Source organism: Lycorma delicatula, chromosome 12, assembly GCF_047948215.1.
Source record: "Lycorma delicatula isolate Av1 chromosome 12, ASM4794821v1, whole genome shotgun sequence".
Classification (NCBI taxonomy): domain Eukaryota; kingdom Metazoa; phylum Arthropoda; class Insecta; order Hemiptera; family Fulgoridae; genus Lycorma; species Lycorma delicatula.
In genome coordinates, this window is record NC_134466.1 from 9267895 (window position 1) to 9291263 (window position 23369).

Sequence of the window (23369 nt, forward strand, 5' to 3'; positions counted from 1 at the left end):
TAAAATGATAAGTATGAATAAATCAATATGTAAGTTATATTGTTTTCTTTTCAAATGATCAGAGGTTCTTTCAAAAAATTTTGTTAAAAAAAAAGGTACAAAAATTATACTTAAGTTCCTTTTATCCATCCATATTTACCTTTCTATCCAGTTTCTAGTGCAAAAAATTCTTAAATCTTGGAAATATATAGTGGCAAAATGAACAAGATTTTTAAAGCCTCTGAAAAAAAAACTACGTTAACACATATTTTTTTGGTAATTACTGTTAAAAGATGATTGTTAATGAATAAAATACGTCATTCTAACAGTATAAGATGGATATAATCGACTTAAAAAATAAAATTTCCTTTTACAGATCTAGAAAGACATTTTAAACTTTCTCATTTTTATTTATCCCCATGGCAACTGATAAAGTAAGTAACCTTGAGACACAACTTAGAATCTGCTTTCATTAAAATGAATCTACAATTAATTTTTAAATTATAAATTAAACAGGTAAACTAATTTATCTAATACTTTTAACAGCTACCTCCTTCATTACTCTTCTACTTAACTTATCAGAGCAGATGAGTTTTATTTACAAATGACATAATTATTTTATAAACTTAATCTTTATCATAGGAAATAAAAATATATTCATATCATGTAGTATGTGAAAGTTATTACAAAAAGTGACTACAGCTAAATCCATACAACTGTTACATACAAGTAATAATGCTTTACTTTTTTCTTCTGTAACTAGAAAGTATCATTAAATACTTCAGCCCTGTCTACTTCAGTCTCATATATTTTAAGTTCCTACAACTTTATTTATTTTATTCGTACTAACATAAGAAGAAGTCAGGTGATTATTTTCCACTGATCTGTGGCATTTTTTTATTTGCAATAAAAGATACTTTATTTCATAATTAAACCTACTTTTATACCTATGGTTTTAACTAGATTATTTCTCATGATACAGCTGTCTACATTGCTTTGTATTTTTTCTTTCAATAAATTTACCTATTAATCTACAGTCTTAACATCGGTTATGAATTAGGCTAATCAAATAGATATTAAAAAAAAATTCAACATTCTTTGTTTAATTGGACGACGAGAAAGCTTAATAAAAAATCTAAGGGCCTACAGCACAAGCAATATATGGACACTGCAGCGGACAACCGCACCTATCGTATAAGTAATTTCTGTCAATTTTGAGAAAATCTGCAAGTGACACTACCTGTAAGGAAGATAATGGAATGGAAACTTTAAATGAATACCTAATGTAAGATTATACTGCATCCCATTTATTTGAGATTAATTGTGATCGTGAAAACTATCCTGAGTTAGGTTTAAGGGTATGTTCGAATGCGATTCGGGGAAAATTTGGGCTGTCCGGAGAAATTTCACAGAAATTTTTACCGGTTATGAAAAATAGAAATCACGATGAAAATATCAACCGGTGTTGTATTATAAGTTTTTAAACAAACATTCATCCTATTGAGTATTAGGCTTAATGAGAACAAAGGTAGCAACATCATTCCTGGTGAGCGATGACTAAGACACAATTTATTTAAAAAAGTATCCACTTAACAACAATTGTGAGTATTGACTATCCAAGCGCTTTTGGATTATTCCTTCATCAACAGGGATTACTGATTAATTATGAATTTTACAGTTCTGCATATAAATGTTTATAAATGGGAATTAAAATAAAAATAAAATTTAAATTTTCATAACAGTTGAATGTCAATAGTTAAAATAAAAACATCTTGTCGGTAAGATGTTTACAACTGTTATACCAAATTAATTACAACTGGATAACAGTTGTAAACATCTTACTGACAAGACGTTTTTCTTTTAACATTGACTTATTTTAACTATTGACATTCGACTGTTATGAACAGAATTTTAAATTTTATTTTCATTTTAAAATTTATATGCACAACTATACAGTTCATAACAGTAATCCCTGTTGATGTAGGAATAATGCGAAAGCCCTTGGATAGTCAATACTCACAATTGTTGACAAGTAGATACTTTATTTTTTTAAAAATTGTATAATACCAATGGTGCCAGACGTTAAGGAAATTGAACCTAAATCACCGACTCAAACCGTGACATGCAAAGGAAGCATTACTGATAAAGATGCATTGTGGTAACCAATGTGTGCGTGCATGAGTGCGTTTCATTTCTTCTCTACTGCACTATTCGTTATGTTGCTTTTGGGTAGCAATAGTGTTTCTTTGTTTTTATTATTTGGCTGGCTGCAAGCATATTGTTTTCTTTTAATAGTGAAGTAGTTAAGTGACTTTTAATGGTGCTAAGTGGCATACACAATATACAGTATAGTAAGTATAAAATATCACAATTGTATATTAATTGACTATGTCAACATTTAAAAGCAAGCAAGACATAAACAGTGCATTTTGTGACTGGCGCAATAGATGTGATAAACTTGGAAATCATTTTGTAAATAAACACCCAAATGAAAAATCAAGAACTAAAGATCAAGCTAGTATTTCGGTATTTTTAAAAAAAAAACTCGTGATGGTCATGAAATAAGTAGCAGTGGTGAACCTTTAAACAAACAAATAAAACTTGATGAATTGCGATCAATTTGTACAGAATCAGACTTATCTTGCGGGCAAAACAATGTCGATGTCAGCAATAATAAAGATTTATCCAACTATTTATCCTAATGTTTTTGAACAGTTATAGACTACAAATCAGGTGATATCCGGCCTTAATAAAAAGGCCGATGTTAAAAGGTTGATGAACTATTAGTTAAAATTATTGAAACAGGCCCATCTAGTTCACCTATCTAGGCCAACACTTCAGATGAGATATGAAGAATTTGAAGCAAAACTCAACTGAATTAGGATACATAAATTGCTTCCAGTTATTTGTCAGCTAATGCCGTACTTAGCAGAACATATGGGCACAGTACATTGCTCCCCATGTGTAGAGCATTATAAAACTATTCCCAAGGAGGTAGTGATTCTTAAATCTAGCACTTCTGGTATTTTCTGTCTACCAAGTGAACACCAGTTAATTCAACTCGTTCAGAGTGGGCAGTTTCAATATTTGAAAACCCATTTAATTGACCGCTTACAAATCACCTGCTCATAAATAGTGTAGAAAAGAAATGTAATTTTGCAAAAAGAACACAGAAAGGTGGGTCAGAGGCTTGCTAGAGCAGCTTATAGTGGCATTAAAGAAGGTAAGGTAAGTGCCGTTAAAGAAGGTGGGAAATATTTTGAAAGATTATCAAGTCTAAATGTATTAAATGATGCTGATATTGGTGGGCTTAATCACTCCAAGGAATTTTACAGATAATTCAGAAAAAACATATATTTTTTACCATGAAAGCAAAAATTTTGGATTTTTTTGGGTACTAAAAATCCTGTAATAAACCATTTGCCTTTAGTATCTGTCACTGCTGATAAAATAACCAAACTTCACCATATATATCAGATTACATGTCTGACCGTATTAGTAGATGGTGTTCAGACTTGTATTATTACTGACATATCACCATTTGGCACTTTACACAAGGGTGATGTTCTTGTTCAGAAACTCAAATGTGCTATTGAGAATTTTAATATTAAAATAAAAGAACAGTTAAATACCATGGATTTTGATGGACAATATTTTGATCTAAGTGTAGATAAAAAACTGGCGCTTCTTTGTGAAGGGGTCGACCATGATTTTTCATCCCTATGCGGAATTTTAATCTATTAAAATGTGTTTTAAATGACGTTCACAAAGACAACACTTTTTCTTGGTTTAACAGTCAAGCTCAAACAGTACGAAATGTAATGAAAAATTACAACTGGGGTATTGGCTACAAGAAATAAATTAGATTAGCAGACAAACTACAAGTGAGTTTTAAACCCTAAATCATTCCAACAAACCCTTTTGTTCAGGGTGAATTGAGAGTTTGCAGAACATTTTAAAGAGATTTCAAATTATTTTTTATTGCTTAGCAAAAGAAGTGTACTAAATGCATCCAAAAAGGCAAAAACACTGAAGCTGAAAAAACACTGAATGTTTTAGTAGCAAGTTCCTAAGAATAGCGGAAGAAACAGATGCAAATACACTTGATTCTTTAGCAATTTTAACAAATTAGGTAAAAAAAATTGATAATGGAAGTATAATGTTAAAGTTCTTTATTTTACAGCTAAAAATGATCTACTTTAGTTTTCTTTAACCTTCAAAAAAACCTTCTTTAACTGAACAAGGAAACAAAGTGATCAAAGAACTATTTACAAACATTGAAGTTAATGTTGAAATCTCAAAAACAATTTTCCTCCTTGAAAACTGCTTAAAGATCTGTAGTTAGGCTGTATGTGAATCTGTTGGATCAATCATTGGCAACCATCTGCACAACCGAACATTAAAATTTGATTTATTTCATGGAATGGTCTTCGCATTCATCATGCATCACACCTTTTAAAGATATCTTTGGATAGACACTTTAATGGTGGAGAATACCATTTTATGAAATTTTCCACAACCAATCGTATAAAATTATTAAAAACATCAAAAGTCACTGACAGTCTCCACAAAGATAAAGGAAAGCTGTCTTTTGTTAATGACTTAAACTGATAATCATCATTGCACTCATTACAGGTAATTGTCTTTATGAGATATTATTAATTTTATCATAATATTAAAACAAGTTTTCATTACCGTACCTTTAACAAAATAGTTAAACAATCCTACAGACATCAAATCGGCAGATTTTTTATTAGCCCTACAGTATTTATGTATGTTCTAAAAATAAAATATGTATGTTCTAAAAATAAAATATGGATGTTCTAGAATAAATTTCAGCAACTAAGAGGGAACCAATGCTAATTCCATCAGATTTACAACTATTTACCTCTCAGGTGCTGAACTGTATTTTAATAATTAGCTTAATAAGTAATCTTTTTTTAAAATGTCTCTTAGATTAAGCCTAACACATTTCATGTGTTATAATTTGTACAAGTGCTATCTTGTGGTGACAGAGGAATTTAAGGTTTTTGTAAAATAATGTAATGTAATAATATGTACTGTAATGATGTGTCCTATTGGAGGTTATCTTTTATCATTACACTGTAAATAATTTTTACTGTAATGTTTCATAATATTGGTATATATTAATAGTTATGAGTTTATTTGTGCATTGTAATGTTTAACATTATTAACGTCTATTTTTTCTTTCTGATGGTATCCTTTTATTGTACAGCAAATAAATATTGTAAAGTTTTAAACAACAGATGCATATTCTTTGATGTAATGATTGTATCTTTGTTGTATGGTAAACTTTGTGTAGTAATAATGTAATGTTAGGGCATGTAATAAGGTGTCTTGGTAGTAAATGAATTGGTAGTGTTTTCTTTTGTATTTGTTTATATATTAAAAAAACAGATGGGGAAGGCTCCAAAAAATTAAGGAAGTCTAGGGTCAAAGCATGGTGACGTGTAGGACCACGGAGATAGCTTCTATGACTAGTGTTTTTGGCCCTCCCACACAAAAGCGTGGGGGTTGGAGCTCCCCGATGATGGTACAGAGAACTCCTGAGGTGTGAGAGTTGCGGACAACAAAGGACGTGTACAACAGACGTCTGGAGCTTGTAGAATAGGGCCGGGGAAGGTAGCTCTCTAGCAAAATGTCACGCTGTTTGGTCAGCAAAGGGTCAGAAGAGGAAATTGGCATGTTCCTATGAGGCTGGAGGGATCTCATTGGGAAAGCCCCTTGAAGGGGTAAATCAGGGAGGGCAGAGACTGCTGCCATGACACCCTCAGGTGACTGTGTTGTGCCTAATGACAAGAACACATTTATTTCAGTGGTCATCTTACCTTGAAGCAGTCACAGTACAGCCAATATTAATCTACCGTGTCTGCTGAGTTGTGATTATTAATGTATTTCTTGTTTGTAAGATAAGTTTTTGAATAAATTAAGTGTCTGCAACCCATTTATTATTATTTTTATTACTTCTCTTTTTATAACTTATCGCACACAATAAATTGGTCGGTAAAATGTAATAAACCCTTGCCTTAGTTTTGGGGAAATTTCGACTGAAAAAATTGTGTTTGGGAGAAATTTCAGGGGTCTGAACATTTTCTGTTTTCCTGGATAGTTCATCATGCAAAATAAAGATTATTTTATTGAAAATACATTAATCATATTATGTACACTACTTTGTGCTAATCACAAAAAATTCTAACATGTCAATGACTATATTCACTTACGTCAACTGTCTGACTGGTGGAGCTCAGTGACTATACAAAGGTATCAGTGACTGGTACTGTTCTACCCATTTTATAAAATTAATGAAGAATTAAAATTTTAACCATTTTATTTAATGTTTAACAATAAGAAAACTAATATTTAGGTTATTTTTAACCGGTTCTTTAAAATATAATAATAAAAATATTTTAAAATTACTAAATTTGTAATATTAAAAATTTAATCAGGAATTTCTTGAAGGGTCCTAACAGTCGTTCAGACCTATGTATTATTTTAATATGAAGATTTTTTACATAGTTTTCATTTACAGTTCATTATATTAATACTATTAAAAGAAGATTACCATTTTAGAATTTACTTTTTACTTAGATTATATAATAGAATCGAGTGAACAAGGCTGCTCCCAACACTTCCAGGTTTTAAGTATCACAATTATAGAACAACAGGGACTTTTACTGATAAATCCAACAAAAACAATGTCACAGTCAATGTGTTAATGTTTAACAATTACTTTATTCAGAAAGAAATATAATATAAATACAAATATTTATTATACACAGTTGTAGTTATGGAACATTTTTCCTAAAGCGATGGCTAACCTCTTTATTTAAATGTAAATATGACATGACTTGATATAAACTCAAATTAAAATACAAGAAAAGTACGGTCAGAACCTGCTAAACAAAAAGTAACAGGTAGCTCGATACTTTTTTAGAGTAGTACTATTTTAGAAAATTAAAAAATTTCTTTGTTTCAGATTTAGATTTATTGTTACAAAAAAAGTAACTCTGATTGTTAGATTAGTTGACAATATGGTTACCTAATTTATATTATGTTAATTTTAAAATAAAATTTGTTCACATTTTATTTAGTAACACTCCAACTTTGGAGTGTTATGCAGTCTTCTTTTGTAGCTTACACTGTCTTCTACAGAATGCATTCGTAGCAGACACATTTTATTACCATATAATTATTAGCAGATCTCAAATTTAAAAAAAAGGATTAAATTTTTAAATAAATGTTACATTAATTTATGGTGCGACTATATATAATATAAATTAAATTACAAAAAATAGAAATTCCACATGAGGAAAAAATAAGTTATATTTAAGTTGCTGTTTGATGATTGAACTTGTTAAATATACCGCATAAAAAGATTTAAAGGTACTTATTTAATTATTTTATTTTACTTTAAGTATGTTACTGTAACACCGAGTTGGAAAATTGTATAACATTCTATAACTCGTGTATGATCTGTATCTATAGTGCCGACATTGCCGAGTGTATTTCTGCGAAAATATTACATTGTAAGGCGTTTGTTTTAATTCATTCAATCATTGTTAGCTTCTAATTTATACTGTAATTTACATCAAAAACCTTAAAATTAATTTTGAAATAATAATTGTTCATTGATTCCGATATTTCTTTTTATTATTAAATTGGGTCAACCCATTTGAAGTGACACAAAGGTGGCTGCTTGATAAATTCTAAAATTATTGAAACTTACCCACTTGTTCCTACAGGTCTCATAACCTTAAAAGTATTTGTTATTTATGCAGTTTACCTGTGATGGCTATTTTTTTATGGTGCGTACACCTATTTTTGTGATTGTAAGGTTTACGTAAAAAATCATAACTAAAAATCTATTGGTTCTGGAAGGATGAAATGAAAACCAATTTAATCACATTTTCTCAGGGTAAACGATTGGTCCAGTGGTTTATTTACCTACCTCTCTTCTTTCTATGAGGAAATTACCAATAAAGAACATGAAAAACAGTGAAATTTCACTTTTACAGTTTGAATACATGGTTTGAATTATTTTTTTATATTTAGGTATATGTTAGTAGTTTTACCATAAATAATATTAATAGTGATATGCTTACACCTATAAATTTTTATCAATTTCTGAAAACTAATTTTTTTTTTTAATTCAAATTTTGGCTTCAAATAACTCTGATGGAGCTGGTGATTTCAACTGTAATTGAAGTAGACATATTTGAACCATTCAAATGCAGTGTTCATGTTATAACAGGTGCTGAAGTCACTTCCGATCATCTGGCAAATTCATGTTGCAGCATACCCATTTATGCTTGTTGCATCATTTTGCTTTGTAGTTACAGTTCTGTTTCAAGTATTGTACCAATTTTACTTAACGAAAAAACTCCATTGCTCGTGTGTATGATGATCTGTGGTGGATAGTAGAAGTGGTAGATATTAGCCATGAAAATGACTGTGTCCAGGTTCATTTTTTCCACCCTGCTGGACTACACACAGTTCAAAAGTCTCAACAAGACAAAGTGTGGATTCCAATCTGCAAAGTCCTGAGAAAGTTGACAGCACTTGAACTAACTACTGTGATGGGTCGTTCTCACATAATTTCAAGAGAATTATCAGAAGAGATATCACAGCTGTTGGTTAACTACATTAAATAATAAAATTTCATGCTACAAAAACAGGCTATTTTAATGAAGAATAATTAAAATTTTGCTACAATTTATTTTTTCTTTGATAATGTTTACAAAAATAAACCATATAAAAATAAAAATGAATTCTTGAAAAAAGATGTAGGTTGCTCATTGAAAGTTCAGTTTGGGTAAATTTTACAAGCATTTTTTAATCAAAAATGTATTTGGTTACTGATATTGACTAAGTTATCATTAATAATTTTTAAAAAACTATACAATGGAACTTTACAAATGGAAGACAAGAAACCCCCTTGGAGTACTTAGTGAGTCAAAATGGTACTTCTTTTAACAGGTTTTTCATGATTTTTGAGAGGTTTTAACATTTTTATTAGTACAATACAAGAAATTTTTTATTTCCCATAAACATCTACAAAAACACTGTAAATTTTGCAAATTTGAGATTTTTATCACTATCCCCATCACAGTTATTTGAAGCCAAAATTTGAATTTTTAAAAAAAAGTTTTCAAAAATTCATAAACATTCAGGGATAAGCATATCACCATTAATATCATTTATAGTAAAACTACCAACATATACCTAGATTTTAAAAAAAATTTAAACTGTGTACGCCATAACTGCCTCTTGAAAAAAGTTATCAAAATTGAAATTTCACTGGGGTCCTGAAATCTGTAGGAAACAAGTGGGCAAGTTAAAATTTTGGTACTTACGTATTAACGCCACTGCAGCTACAACTTTATTTAAAATTGAGTATTTATTTTATTGAGTCTCTTTATTAATTTTAAGAAATGGTTATTTATATTTATTTATTTTATAAATATAATTTAACCAAACTTAACCTACGCTCGCTTCGTTCGCTACCCTTGACTAATTAACACCGTAATTTTTTGAGTTGATAAATTCAGTAATTATTGCAATTATTTATTATTTAAATAATAATTACTGAATAAATAGTCAAGGTTAGCGAGCGAAGCGAGTGTAGGTTAAGTTTGGTTAAATTATATTTATAAAATAAATAAAAATAACCATTTATTAAAATTAATAAAGAGACTGTTTTGAATCTATGTTAAACTCTATATCAGCCCATTTTCCACAAATCCGATTGACTACTTTGTTTTTAAATAAAGCTGTACCTGCGATGGCGTTAATACGTAAGTACCAACATTTTTTTTGAATTGGTCAAGCAACCAGCATATGTTTTTTTTGGGACGTTTCAAATGGATTACCCCAATTGCTAATAAAGTGAGGTTATGTTTGTTTAGTTTATTAAAGGGAACCCACCAGGTTGGTATAGTGGTGAACGCGTTTTTCCAAATCAGCTGATTTAGAAATTGAGAGTTCCGGCGTTCAAATCCTAGTAAAATCAGTTACTTTTACACGGATTTGAATACTAAATCGTGGATACCAGTGTTCTTTGGTGGTTGGGTTTCAATTAACCACAGATCTCAGGAATGGTCGAACTGAGACTGTACAAAACTACACTTCATATACACTTCATATACACTCATACATATCATCCTCTGAAATATTATCTGAAAGGTAATTACCAGAGGCTAAACAGGAGAAAGTAACAGAAGTAACGGAGTTTATTAAAGGGGCCAAAGTGATGATTAGCCACCAAAATTGTTGGTGTTAAATAAAAATCATGTGATTAAAATTCAAATTTATTATACAAATTGTACATTTTAAATTAGTTAAAAGACCTTTTTAAAACTGAAATAGTGTAGTCCTGCTGTTCATTTTAAAAGTGTTTTTCCTAAAATTAATATAAAATATATAAAAAAACTAAATTTTTTGTAATAAACAACAAAATTTTGTAAATTACATTTTGTAATAATTGTAGACTGCTAATTGCTGTGCTAGCCTCCAAAAACTGTTTGTCTTCATCCATGATTCCTGCCTGCTGAACTTTACTCCTACTCCTTTGTTTTTATGATTTAGTGTAACTATGTCGCATTTTTAATTTTGTACTTACTCTTTTGTTTTATAATTCACTGACCACTTATTTATTAAATTTCACTTTTTTGATGCTGCTAAAGAGTATTATGATGAGATGTGAGTTGTTTTAGTTCATTGCATGATGCAATTTTGGCCTACTAATGCAGATATTACAGTAACTTCTGTTTAAAGTTCATTGCATGTTAATACTGATCCACATTTATAATAGACAATAGATTTCTAATAACACAGAAATATTACCGTTAAGTTCTGTTTCATTTACTGACATCATTGGTGATAGTGATGTACAAATATCTGATTTGCTAGTGTCTGATAATGACATGGACAAAGACTCTAACCATCTGATTATTAGGTAATAGATGATCCTGACAGTATTGATATGGTTGACTCTTGATCAAAATCATGATTTATCTATAAATCAGAGCAATGAAATGATAGTCAATATCACTTCCTCAAAAAAAATTTTAAATAATTTAAATTCTGACCCTGAATTGTGGAAGTAAAACAAAAATAAACTACTGAGACAATAAGAGTCACAATATGTAGGTTTCCGCAGAGATAAAAAATGTAAAAAGAACTTTCAGGATAGTAATGGGGTTGAAAGGTTATTAGGACCATGGTGCACAAGAGATTCTTACAGAAAATGTTGTGAAAGGCACTGTTTAGATATATCAGGAGAAAGTAGGATTAAATTGAATAAAACGTTTTAGAAAGAAATGGATAAGAGTGAAAAACAAATGTATGTCATTTCATCCCAGTCAGAAGACCAGATTCTAAAAGTGAAGGCTGTTAAAAAGGTACATTCGTGTATCACATAAAAAGTGAAAACCAACGAATGCAAGTTGCAAGTTTTTGAGGACATGTTTCTGAAAACATTACCATTGGGTGAATGGAGTGTGCAGATTTTGGTTATGAATAGTTACAACGGGATTGTGAGTGCATCTAAGAATACAGGAAAACAAAACACCAGATGTAACAAAGAGTTTGTTGAAACAATTTTTTATAATTTACTCAAAATGGGTTCATTATGCTTCTAAAATATACGCAAATGCTTCTTATTGTACATATAAACAATTACATGAGTTATATTAAGATGAATGCAGATCTCAAATAAAGACTGTTAGGGAGTAACAGATAATGAAATAACCGATAACTGAGTATAATGAATGTATTTCATTAATATAATGAAATGTAAATGAAAACTATGTAAAAAATCTTCATATTAAAATAATACATAGGTCCGAACGGCTGTTAGGACCCTTCAAGAAATTCCTGAGTAAAATTTGTTTACAAATTTATTAACTTTTTAAAATTTTTATTATTATATTTTATAGCACCGGTTAAAAATACTTAGTTTTCTTATTGTTATACATTAAATAAAATGGTTAAAATTCTAAATCTTCATTAATTTTATAAAATGGGTAGAACAGTACCAATCACTGATACCTTTGTATAGTCACTGACCTCCACCAGTCAGACAGTTATTGACGTAAGTGAATTTAGTCATTGACATGCTAGAATTTTTTGTGATTAGCACAAAGTAGTGTACATAATATGAATAATGTATTTTCAATAAAATAATTTTTATTTTGCATGATAAACTATCCAGGAAAACAGAAAATGTTCAGACCCCTGAAATTTCTCCCAAACACAATTTTTTCAGTCGAAATTTCCCCAAAACTAAGGCAAGGGTTTATTACATTTTACCGACCAATTTATTGTGTGCGATAAGTTATAAAAAGAGAAGTAATAAAAATAATAATAAATGGGTTGCAGACACTTAATTTATTCAAAAACTTATCTTACAAACAAGAAATACATTAATAATCACTACTCAACAAACACATTGGCTGTACTGTGATGGCTTCAAGTAAGATGACAACTGAAGAGGGCACTGAAATAAATGTGTTGTGCTTTTTTTTAAACACCCCCAAGGTAACCAGTCCTCACCATAAGGCACAACACAGTCACCTCAGGGTGTCATGGCAGCAGTCTCTGCCCTCCCTGACTTACTCCTTCAAGGGGCTTTCCCAATGAGGTCCCTCCAGCCTCATAGGAACATGCCAACTTCCTCTTCTGGACAGCCGACGTGACCCTTCACTGAGAGCTACCCTTCCCAGCCCTATTCTACGAGCTCCAGACGTCCGTTGTACATGTCCTTTGCTGTCCGCAACTCTCACACCTCAAGAGTTCTCTGTACCATCATCGGGGAGCTCAACCCCCGCCCCTCTTTTGTATGGGTGGGCCAAAAACATCCTAGTCATAGAGGCTATCTCCCTGGCCCTACACATCACCATGTTTTGACACTAGACTTCCTGAATTTTTTTTTAAGTCTTCCCCATCTATTATAAACAAATACATCAGAACACAACAACCCCAGCGTTTGTAACAACACTCCTAGTGCCTGACCCACCACCAAGACTGTGTATATAGTATATAGTAAATATATATTCACTATAGTATACAATACACAAAGTACACTACCGATTCATTTCGTGTAATGATAAAACATAACCTCCAGTAGGACACATCATTACAAAAAATTAATTGTAGATTCATTTTAATGAAAGCAGATTCTAACTTGTGTCTCAAGGTTACTTACTTTATCAGTTGCCATGGGGATAAATAAAAATGAGAAAGTTTAAAATGTCTTTCTAGATCTGTAAAAGGAAATTTTATTTTTTAAGTCGATTATATCCATCTTATACTGTTAGAATGACGTATTTTAGTAATTAACAATCATCTTTTAACAGTAATTACCAAAAAAAATGTGTTATCGTAGTTTTTTTTCAGAGGCTTTAAAAATCTTGTTCATTTTGCCACTATATATTTCCAAGATTTAAGAATTTTTTGCACTAGAAAATGGAAAACTGGATTTAAAGGTAAATATGGATGGATAAAAGGAACTTAAGTATAATTTTTGTACCTTTTTTTTTAACAAAATTTTTTGAAAGAACCTCTGATCATTTGAAAAGAAAACAATATAACTTACATATTGATTTATTCAAACTTAACATTTTATTATTGGCTTATTTATTTAGATGGCAAGTTTACAGTTAAAGAAAAATAAATTATTGTAAAAATTTTTTACTGTAGAAGAACCAGAATACACTAAAAGTTCTAGCACGTGTACGTAAACAGCTACCTCTCTTTTCATTTTTTTGGCATTTATTTTTAAAACCTTTTTTTTTACTTTTAATCATATATTTTACAATTATGCTTTTTTTTAAATATTTGATTTAAGTTATTATATAAGTAACATTTTTTAGCTTATTGTTATTATACTTAATCTGTAATGATATCATATATTACTATCGTTTTAGTAATTGACTGGAAGTAAACTGTATTATTTTATATTTTGTTGTAGAGTATGGATGCACCAACTGGTAATTCGTTTTTGGATGAAAATCCATTACCCTTCGCTATTAAAACGGAAATAAAGCGTGAAACAGAGCAAACAGGATATTTGTTTGTACCTGTTACCATGACAGGTGATGATGAACTGACAACATCTAAACCAGTAAGTTATTTTCTATTTTAACTTGGTTAAGTTAAAAATATAAAACCTCTTTGAAAGAATAACTAATTTTATTAATCATCCAGATATTTTCATTTACTGTTTATATACTGCCTTATGTTTACCATTCATGCTTAACCTGAGATATTTTGGTTAAAGGTGTAAAAATGTTATTATTAATAGAGTATGTGAAGTTAATTAGCTTTTATGAACCACAGATGAGTTATTTCTGTGAAAATCAATTTATTTTATGACCATTATGCATCAAGTGCTATGTTAAACCAACCCAGTGGTTAAAAGGAAAAAAAGAGCATTTGCCTTTTGGTGAGATCCTGCTAACCATTATGATGACTGGTATTTTTACTTAACAAACGTTACCGGTTTCAATTCAAACAATAAAAGCAGTATTGCATACCCAAATGTTCATTCAGCTAAGAGACCAGTACTCATGGTGTTGATTTACCGATTCCAATTGCCCAGTTTCTTTGAAAGAAATTTCTGATTACCCAGAAGACTCAACCAATGAATCCTCAACTTCAATTCCAGAAGAATCAAATACTAAACGTCACCTCATCACTTAGGCAGAACTGAGTGGCCTAATTTGTGACATGTATTTGTCAAAACAACATGCAGAACTCCTAGGCTCATGTCTTAAAGAATAGAATTTATAAAACAAGGATACTAAAATTTCAGTATATAAAAATCAAAATGAAAATTTATTGAAATTCTTTAGAAGAGAAGATTTAATTTGTTCCTGTCATGATGTTAGAGGACTAATTTCTGAACTGAACATTCAATATGTTATTCATGATTGGCATTTATTTATAGACTTATCAAAAAGAAGCTTAAAGGCAATGTTGTATAAATCAAATAAGTTTTCTTCTATACTGATAGTACATAGTGTAGGACGGATACGGATAGTACAAATGAAGGAAACATGAAAGTATGTCAAGTGTTAAAACTACTAAGTATAATGAACACTTATGACAAATCATTGCTGACTTGAAAGCGACAGGGCTTCTTCTCAATCTCCAGAATGGTTTTACAAAATACATGTGTTTCTTGTGTTTTTGGGATAGTCGGGCTACAGATAAATGCTACGCAGTTAAAGATTGACTAAAAGGAAATCAGTTTACCCCAGGAAAGGAAAATGTTGTGAATATTCCCCTTATTGAAGCAGATTATATTATTTTATCACCTCCACACATAAAACTAGGCCTGATGAAGAATCTTGTAAAATTATTAGATTGATGTGGAGATGGCTTTAAATATTTAGCTGAGGTTTTTTCACAATTAAGTGAACCCAAATTAAAAAGAGGGAATATTCATCTGGCCACAAATAAGAAAATTAATTTGTGAAAATATATTTGACAGCAAACTGAAGCCTCAAGAACTAGCAGCATGGAAGTCATTCAAAGATGTCACTACTGGTTTTCTTTGTTAATAAAAATGTTGAAAACCATGATCAGTTTATAAACTCTTAGGGAACTACAAAATTTTAGGCTGCAGAATATGTCATTGAAAATTCATTTTTTACATTCTCATTTGGAGTTTTCCCCTTAAACTTAGTGATATCAGCGATGAACAAGGAGAAAGGTTCCTCCAAGGTATATTGCAGATAGAACAATGTTATAAAGACAGATGTGATGAATCTATGATGAGTAACTACTGCTGAATGATAAAAAGGGAAGACTTCACCGCCGAACACAAAAGGAAAATAAGAAAAAATAAATTAAATATCTGCAAAATAAAAGTAGAAATTTTAATCTTTATTATTTTTGTATTCTATTATTTAAGAAGTTTCTCAATATTTTTGAAGGGACACGACTAAAAATATGAGGGTGATGAAGAAAAACTGATTTCATTTTAAGATTCAGCATAAAAAATACATCCTCATTTACCTACTTTTATTTCAGGTCCAAATTATTTTTCTTTTTTTTTTTTGTTGAACTGTGAAGTTAACAGGTTAATCGGTACATTAACATAGATCAAGAGTAGCACAAAATTCAATAGATGGAAGTTGTTTTATACAGTTACCTGTTAAGTGCAGGTAGACCAGATAGTGAATACAATCTGATGGTTTTGCTTTTTTAATTTTAGAACTATTTTATGTAACTACACATTGTAGAAATATTTTTTACTTGCAATAAAGGATGTGTTAAAGCTATTTTCTTTTAAATCTGTGTGAAGTTTCAAATAGATTATTAGTAACTAATTAAATTAAAAATTTATATAAAAGTATTCACTGGCTCTTGTATGTTGTTCAGATAGAACTAAATATTGCAACAAAATTTCTTGCAATATTTAGGATCTGTCTTTGAAGTATTCTTAAACCAGTATAATAAAAATTAATCAAGTCAAACTCAGCCTACGAGGAAAATGAAAATTGTTCATATACAACAGACTGATATTCAGAGTGATTCTGAAGATGAAATAATTTGAAATATTCTGAAATAACATAATAAAAAAATTAAACAAATTTATGGAGAATGCAGCTTTTCATCTGCTTGTGTTTTTAAATTGAAATTATATCTTACATATAAATTACATTTTTGGTTAAAATTTGGTTTACTGGTTCTAATCATTTAATTATCTAAAAGATAATTGTACACGGTACTTGTAAACTTTCTAAAAGAAGATATAATCTCATATTTTTATGTTAAAAAATTTTTACACCTTTCACAATGGCTTCTGTGTAGCAGACAAAATATATGCAGTGTGGCATTACCAGAAGTAGCATAATTAAATTTTGATGTGTTTAGTTAATTGTTGCTTCTCCTGGAATTTTCATCCTAAAAATCGATTTGTTTATTAAGGCAGGATAATGGCATATGAGAGGCTGCAACTTGCAAGTTTTCACAAGACACATTATTGTATCAGATTGAATAAACATGGAAAAAAGCTTGTCGATGAAACCTTTGAGATGAGTGGTATGCTTGTATTACAAAAACATGGTGTATTATTGAGATGTTAGACCATATTATGTTATACAGTTGGTGTTGCCTTGGCATTTGTCAATCCAAGATGTTTGTGTGAGAAAGTTACAACTATGGTTAGGTTAGTACACCCCTTTTGACTTATGGGCTTCTAATTTTTCATTGAAGACTACTTAATTTTATGTAACTGGCATCTTACTGTTTGACTGTTCTTCTCATCTGGAGATGATTTGATTCTATAAGTCTTAGCTTTCCTTCTATTTTATATTATTGATCGCCTTAGTAATACTTACAGGATTAAATAATCCTTCTGTATTTAAAGCATCTAAGTCTTTCTAAGCATTTTTTTGCCAAAATTGTATCATATTGAATAATAAATAACAATGGCCTTTGCTCTTGTTATATGCATTATATTTTTATTATTTTTGAGATTTAGAAATTCAGTGTTCTTTCAGTTATGCCGTACAACTCTGATTTTCTTGTGGTGTTTGTTATAAGATGCACATTAAATGTATTTTTTATTTGACAGTTAAATTTTTTTTTAAACTAGCTTCTTTCATTAAGAGTATTCAATGTTTACCCTATTATGTTAATAGTAAGACATTTACATCCATAAAAGACACAGGTTGATGTATAGTAGTGCGCTCTGTTCCAGAACGTCTTAAATTATCTGTAAATTATATTTAGCTCCAAGCTGTTGACTTCATCAGATGTTATTTTTCAGGATCATTTCATTATCCACACTAATTGTATGTCTGATCGTTATAATAAACTGTTATTATTACTTTATATTTTCTTACAGAATATGGATCCACCGACCGGTAATTCATTTTTGGAAGATCCATTATCCTTCACTATTAAAAAGGAAATCAAGCGTGAAACAGAGCAAGCAGAATATTTGTTTGTACCTGTTACCATGACAGGTGACGAACTGACAATATCTAAACAAGTAAGCTATTTTCTATTTTAACTTGATTTAAATTAAAAATGTAAAACCAACTTATTGAAAGAATTCTCAATTTTTCTAGTCGTCTAGATATTTTCATTACTGTTATGGCCTACCTAATGTTTTGCACTCTCTCTATGAATCATGAGACCTTGCTGATGGTGAGGGGGCTTGAGTGCTCAGTGACAGATTAGCTGGACCGAAGGTGCAACCATATCGGAGAGGTAGCTTTTGAGGGCCATATTAAGGAATGATTCCTGAAAGAGGGCAGCAACTCTTTCAGTGGTTGTTAAGGGCATAGGTCAGGATGACTTAAATGGCCATATAAACATCACTCAGTCTTCTGAGTACTGTGCAGCTGAAAGCAATGAAAAACTACAGTTGCTTTTTTCCAAGAAAATGTAGCTCTCTACATTTTCGTATAACAAAGATGGAGGCGCCTTCCTTGGTAAAATATTCCATAGGTAAACTAGTCCCCTGTTTGGATCTCCGCGTGGGGACCACGAAGAAGGGGGTCACCAGAAAATTAAAAAATAACATTCTAGAGTCAGAGCGTGAAATGTTACAAGTCTAAAAAAAGATTGGTAGGTTAGAAAATTTAAAGAAGGAAATGGATAGGATAAAGGTAGATGTAGTAGGGCTTAGTGAGGTTCGTTGGGAAGAGGAAAACGACTTTTGGTCAGGTGATTTTAGAATAATTAACTCGGTTTCAAATAATGGGCAGGCACAAGTAGGTTTCCTAATGAACAAGATGATAGGGAAGAGAGTAGAGTATTTCACAATGAATAGGAATAGAATCATTATAATAAGGATAAAATCAAAACCTAAACCAACAAAAATTGTTAACATCTGTATGCCTACAAGCGCCATGATGATGATGATGAGGTGAGTGTGTATATGAAAAAATTGATGCAGTAATTAAACACAAAAAAAGGAGACGAAAATTTAATAATAGTTGGAGATTGGAATGCAAGCATTGGAAAAAAAGGCAAGGAAGGAATTATAGTGGAAGAATATGGGCTGGGCAAAAGGAATGAAAGAACGGACCGACTTATAGAGTTTTGCACGAAGTATAATTTAGTAATTGCCAACATCCAATTTAAAACTCATAATAGAAGAATATACACATGGAAAAAGCCAGGTGTTACTGTAAGGTATCAGATAGATTGTATCACATGGTTAAGCAAAGATTTAGAAATCAACTCGTCGACCGCAAAGCTTATCCTGGAGCAGACATTGATAGCAATGCTCCATGTCATTTATCATGTTATTTAGTGATAATAAAATGTAGGTTGGGGTTTAAAAACCTGAAGAAAAGGTGTCAAATGAATCGGTGGAATTTAGAGAAGCTTCAGGAAGAGGAGATAAGAAGATTTTTGAGGAGGACATCACAAGAGGTCTTAGTAAAAAAGATAAGGTAGAAAATATAGAACAAGAATGGGAGAATGTTAAAAAGGAAATTCTTAAATCAGTAGAAGAGAACTTAGGTAGAACTGGTAGAAAACCAGAGGATATTTCAGAGGATATATTGCAGCTGATGGATGAACGTAGAAGATATAAGAATTCTAGTGATGAAGAAAGTAAAAGGAACTATCGACATTTAAGAAATACTATAAACAGGAAGTGCAAACTAGAGAAGGAAGAATAGATTAAAGAAAAGTGTTCAGAAGTGGAAAGAGAAATGATCATTGGTAAAATAGATTGAGCATACAGGAAAGTTAAGGAAATTTTGGGGTTCATAAATTAAAATCTAATAATGTGTTAAACAAAGATGGTACTCCGATCTATAATACGAAAGAAAGGTCGATATGTGGGTGGAATATATTGAAGAGTTATATGGAGGGAATGAATTAGAAAATGATGTTCTAGAGAAAAAAAGAGGAAGTCAAAGAGAATGAAACAGGAGAAACAATACTGAGATCTGAATTTAAGAGAGCACTAGAAGATTTTAATGGCAGAAAGTCTCCTGGAATAGACAGAATACCTGCAGAATTACTGTACAGTGCCAGTGAGGAAGCAACTGATAGATTATACAAACTAGTATGTAATATTTGTGGTAAGGGGGAAGTTCTATCAGACTTTCAAAAGAGTGTTATAGTCATGATACCAGATACCAGAGAAAGCAGGAGCAGATAAATGTGAAGAATATAGAATAGTTAACTTAACTAGCCATGCATCAACAATCTTACCTAGAATTCTGTACAAAAGAATTGAGAGGAGAGTGGAAAAAGTGTTAGAAGAAGACTAATTTGGTTTTAAGGTCTAGGGACAAGAGAAACAATTTTAGCACTCAGATTAATAGTTAAAGGAAGATTAAAGAAAAACAAACCAACATACTTGGCATTTATAGACCTAGAAAAAGCATTTGATAATGTAGACTGGAAAAAGTGTTCAGTATCTTAAAAAAATTAGGGTTCAGATACAGAGATAGAAGAATGATTGCTAACATTTACAGGAACCAAACAGCAATAGTAATAATTGAAGAACATAAGAAAGAAGCCGTAATAAGAAAGGGAGTCTGACAAGGATGTTCCCTATCCCCGTTACTTTTTAATCTTTTTATAGAATTAGCAGTTGATGTTAAAGAACAATTTAGATCCAGAGTAACAGCAGTACAAGGAGAAAAGACAAAGATGTTACAATTTGCTGATGATATAGTAATTCTAGCTGAGAGTAAAAAAGATTTAGAAGGAACAATGAACGGTATGGATGAAGTCTTACATAAGAACTACCTCATGAAAATAAACAAGAACAAAATGAAAGTTATGAAATGTAGTAGAAATAACGAAGATGGACCACTGAATGTAAAAATAAGAAGATTGCGGAGGTAGAAGAATTTTGTTATTTGGGAAGTAGAATTGCTAAAGATGGAATAAGCAGGAGCGATATAAAATGCCGAATATCACAGGCGAAACGAGCCTTCAGTCAGAAATATAATTTGTTTACATCAAAAATTAATTTAAACATGAGGAAAAGATTTTTGAAAGTATATGTTTGGAGCATAGCTTTATATGGAAGTGAAACTTGGACGATCAGAGTACCTGAGAAGAAAAGATTAGAAGCTTTTGAAATGCGGTGCTATAGGAGAATGTTAAAAATCAGATGGGTGGATAAAGTGACAAATGAAGAGGTGTTGCAGCAAATCAATGAAGAAAGAATCATTTGGAAAAATATAGTTAAAAGAAGAGACAGACTTATGGGCTACATATTAAGGCATCCTGGTATAGTCGTTTTAATATTGGAGGGACAGGTCGAAGCGAAATATTGTGCAGGCAGGCAACATTTGGAATGTGTAAAACAAATTGTTAGGGATGTAGGATGTAGGAGGTATACCGAAATGAAATGATTAGTACTAGGTAGGGAATCTTGGAGAGCTGTATCAAATCAGTCAAATGACTGAAGACAAAAAAAGTTTTGCATTCTTGTTTGACACGAGATATTTTGATTAAAAGTTTAAAAAACATTATTAATAGAGTTAGCTTTGATGAACAGATTGCCCCCCTATCCTTTTACAATAGATAAACATATTTTACAACATTATGTCACAAAGAAAATTCAGTGAGCTGATGCCTCATCCTGTACACAAAGCTGGCTTTATACACCCATAAAAAACCCATATAACTTTTCATATAGTTTTTCATTATACACACATATTCAATGTTCTTTAGAAAGGTTGTAAAAGAGACTTTTAAAAGATAGTAAAGCAATACAAAGCTATCCTTCCTTTTATGAAACATATTCAGTTACGACAAGTTTATTATAGTTTTTGATAATGTCCATTCTAGGTCACTGCATTTTTGTTTTCAAACAAGATTGATGTGTTACTTTATGATTCCACCAGTAACCTGGTCTTTTAGACAGTCTTTAAAGCATTTAGACAGTGTTTTGGTGCAAACATTTTTCTATTGATGTTTGCTGAGAAAATTTTTCCAAAAGTCTTTAAATGACGCCACTGCTGCACTTTCTACATTATTTAACATCGAGTTAAAATACATCATCTTTGACCAGCTCTCTTATTTTACAACCAACAAATATTCCTTCTTTAATTTTTCCTTTACTTACATTTGGAAATTTCTGCCTGATGTAAAAAAATCCGGGACTATCCTTCTTCATTGCTTTTACAGAATTTTTCATTAGTACTAGCTATGAAAAGGGGGTAAAAATATTTTTTTGGATTCAACTAAGGGTCATGAAAAATATTTTTTCCCATTTGGAGTTAAGTTGTCTCATTTCTTCCACTTTTGGGTAACATAATGTTTATCCCTAGCTCGGCTGCCCCATTCGCAAAGAAAACACATGTACTTAGTATAGCCTAACTGCATGCCTAACAAAATAGCTATAATTTTCAAATCACCACATATGTCCAGCTGTGTTTTTTATAATTTAATTTTTCAAGAACGTCTTTCATCACATTGTATGTCTCTTTCAAATTAATATCATAAGGGATTGATATCAAAGGATATTTGTTATTATTGTGTAGTAGAACCACTTTTAAACTATACTTGGATGAATTTATGAAAAGGCGCCAGTTCTCAGGCTTATGAACTTGTCCTAAGTGCAACATAAGCTCATCAATATTTGTGCAATAAACCAAATTATTTTCATCAATAAAGGAAAGTTACAGAGAAAGTTCTTTTTGTTAGCTTTGAAAGTTCTAAATTTTTGTATTTTTTTAAAGTAAATTCCAACCTTGCAGTCTTGATCCTAACAGTTCAGCTTGATTTTTTGATAAATTTAAGTCGCTAACAGAGTCATTTAATTACCTTGTGATATAAGATGTGGCTTATTGGAAGATAATTCAAAATCAAAATCATTGTTAACAGTACTGCCTGATTCTTCATCGCTACATACATTCACAGGTGGCGAAGGAACTGGAAATAATTTCACTGTTAGGTACAAGCCTGATTACAGATTGCAATGAAAGATATTTTACAGTAGGTTTAGATTTTTTTAGAAATTCCAGACACGCTTGTTAAACAAAAGTAAAAATCGATTACATGATCCTTTGGTTCACGCCAAACCATACGTACTTCAAATGGCAAAGTCTTCCGTGTACCTTTTAGCCATCCTCTTAAATATACAGAATAATTAGCGCATACTATACAGGAGCCCACGTCTTATCCTGATCACCAATTTTACACTGAAAGTACAAATGATGTGCTTTTTTAATTAAAGGTGTAATGTTTTTTCTATGATTTTACGGTAAACTCACCCCATACATAACAAAAGGCATCCACATCATTTACACAATTTCAAGGCATTATGACACTGCACTGTTAACAAACTTAAGACAGCAATAAGACTGAACAAAATTAATTCATTCCTAAATTTAATGTATAATACAAACATCTCAGCTGTATTTTCAGCT

At 30.9% G+C, this 23369-nt stretch overlaps 1 protein-coding gene across 1 annotated transcript in view; it reads left to right on the top strand.

The window, feature by feature from the left end:
• The window catches only part of LOC142333349 (uncharacterized), a 101683-nt gene that overhangs the window by 69572 nt on the left and 8742 nt on the right, over positions 1 to 23369 (top strand). The window contains exons 2-3 of the mRNA XM_075380371.1: positions 13970 to 14122; positions 17858 to 18004. Of these exons, the coding sequence (XP_075236486.1) occupies positions 13973 to 14122; positions 17858 to 18004 (297 nt within the window). The 5' untranslated portion in view covers positions 13970 to 13972. The remainder of the gene's footprint in view (positions 1 to 13969; positions 14123 to 17857; positions 18005 to 23369) is intronic.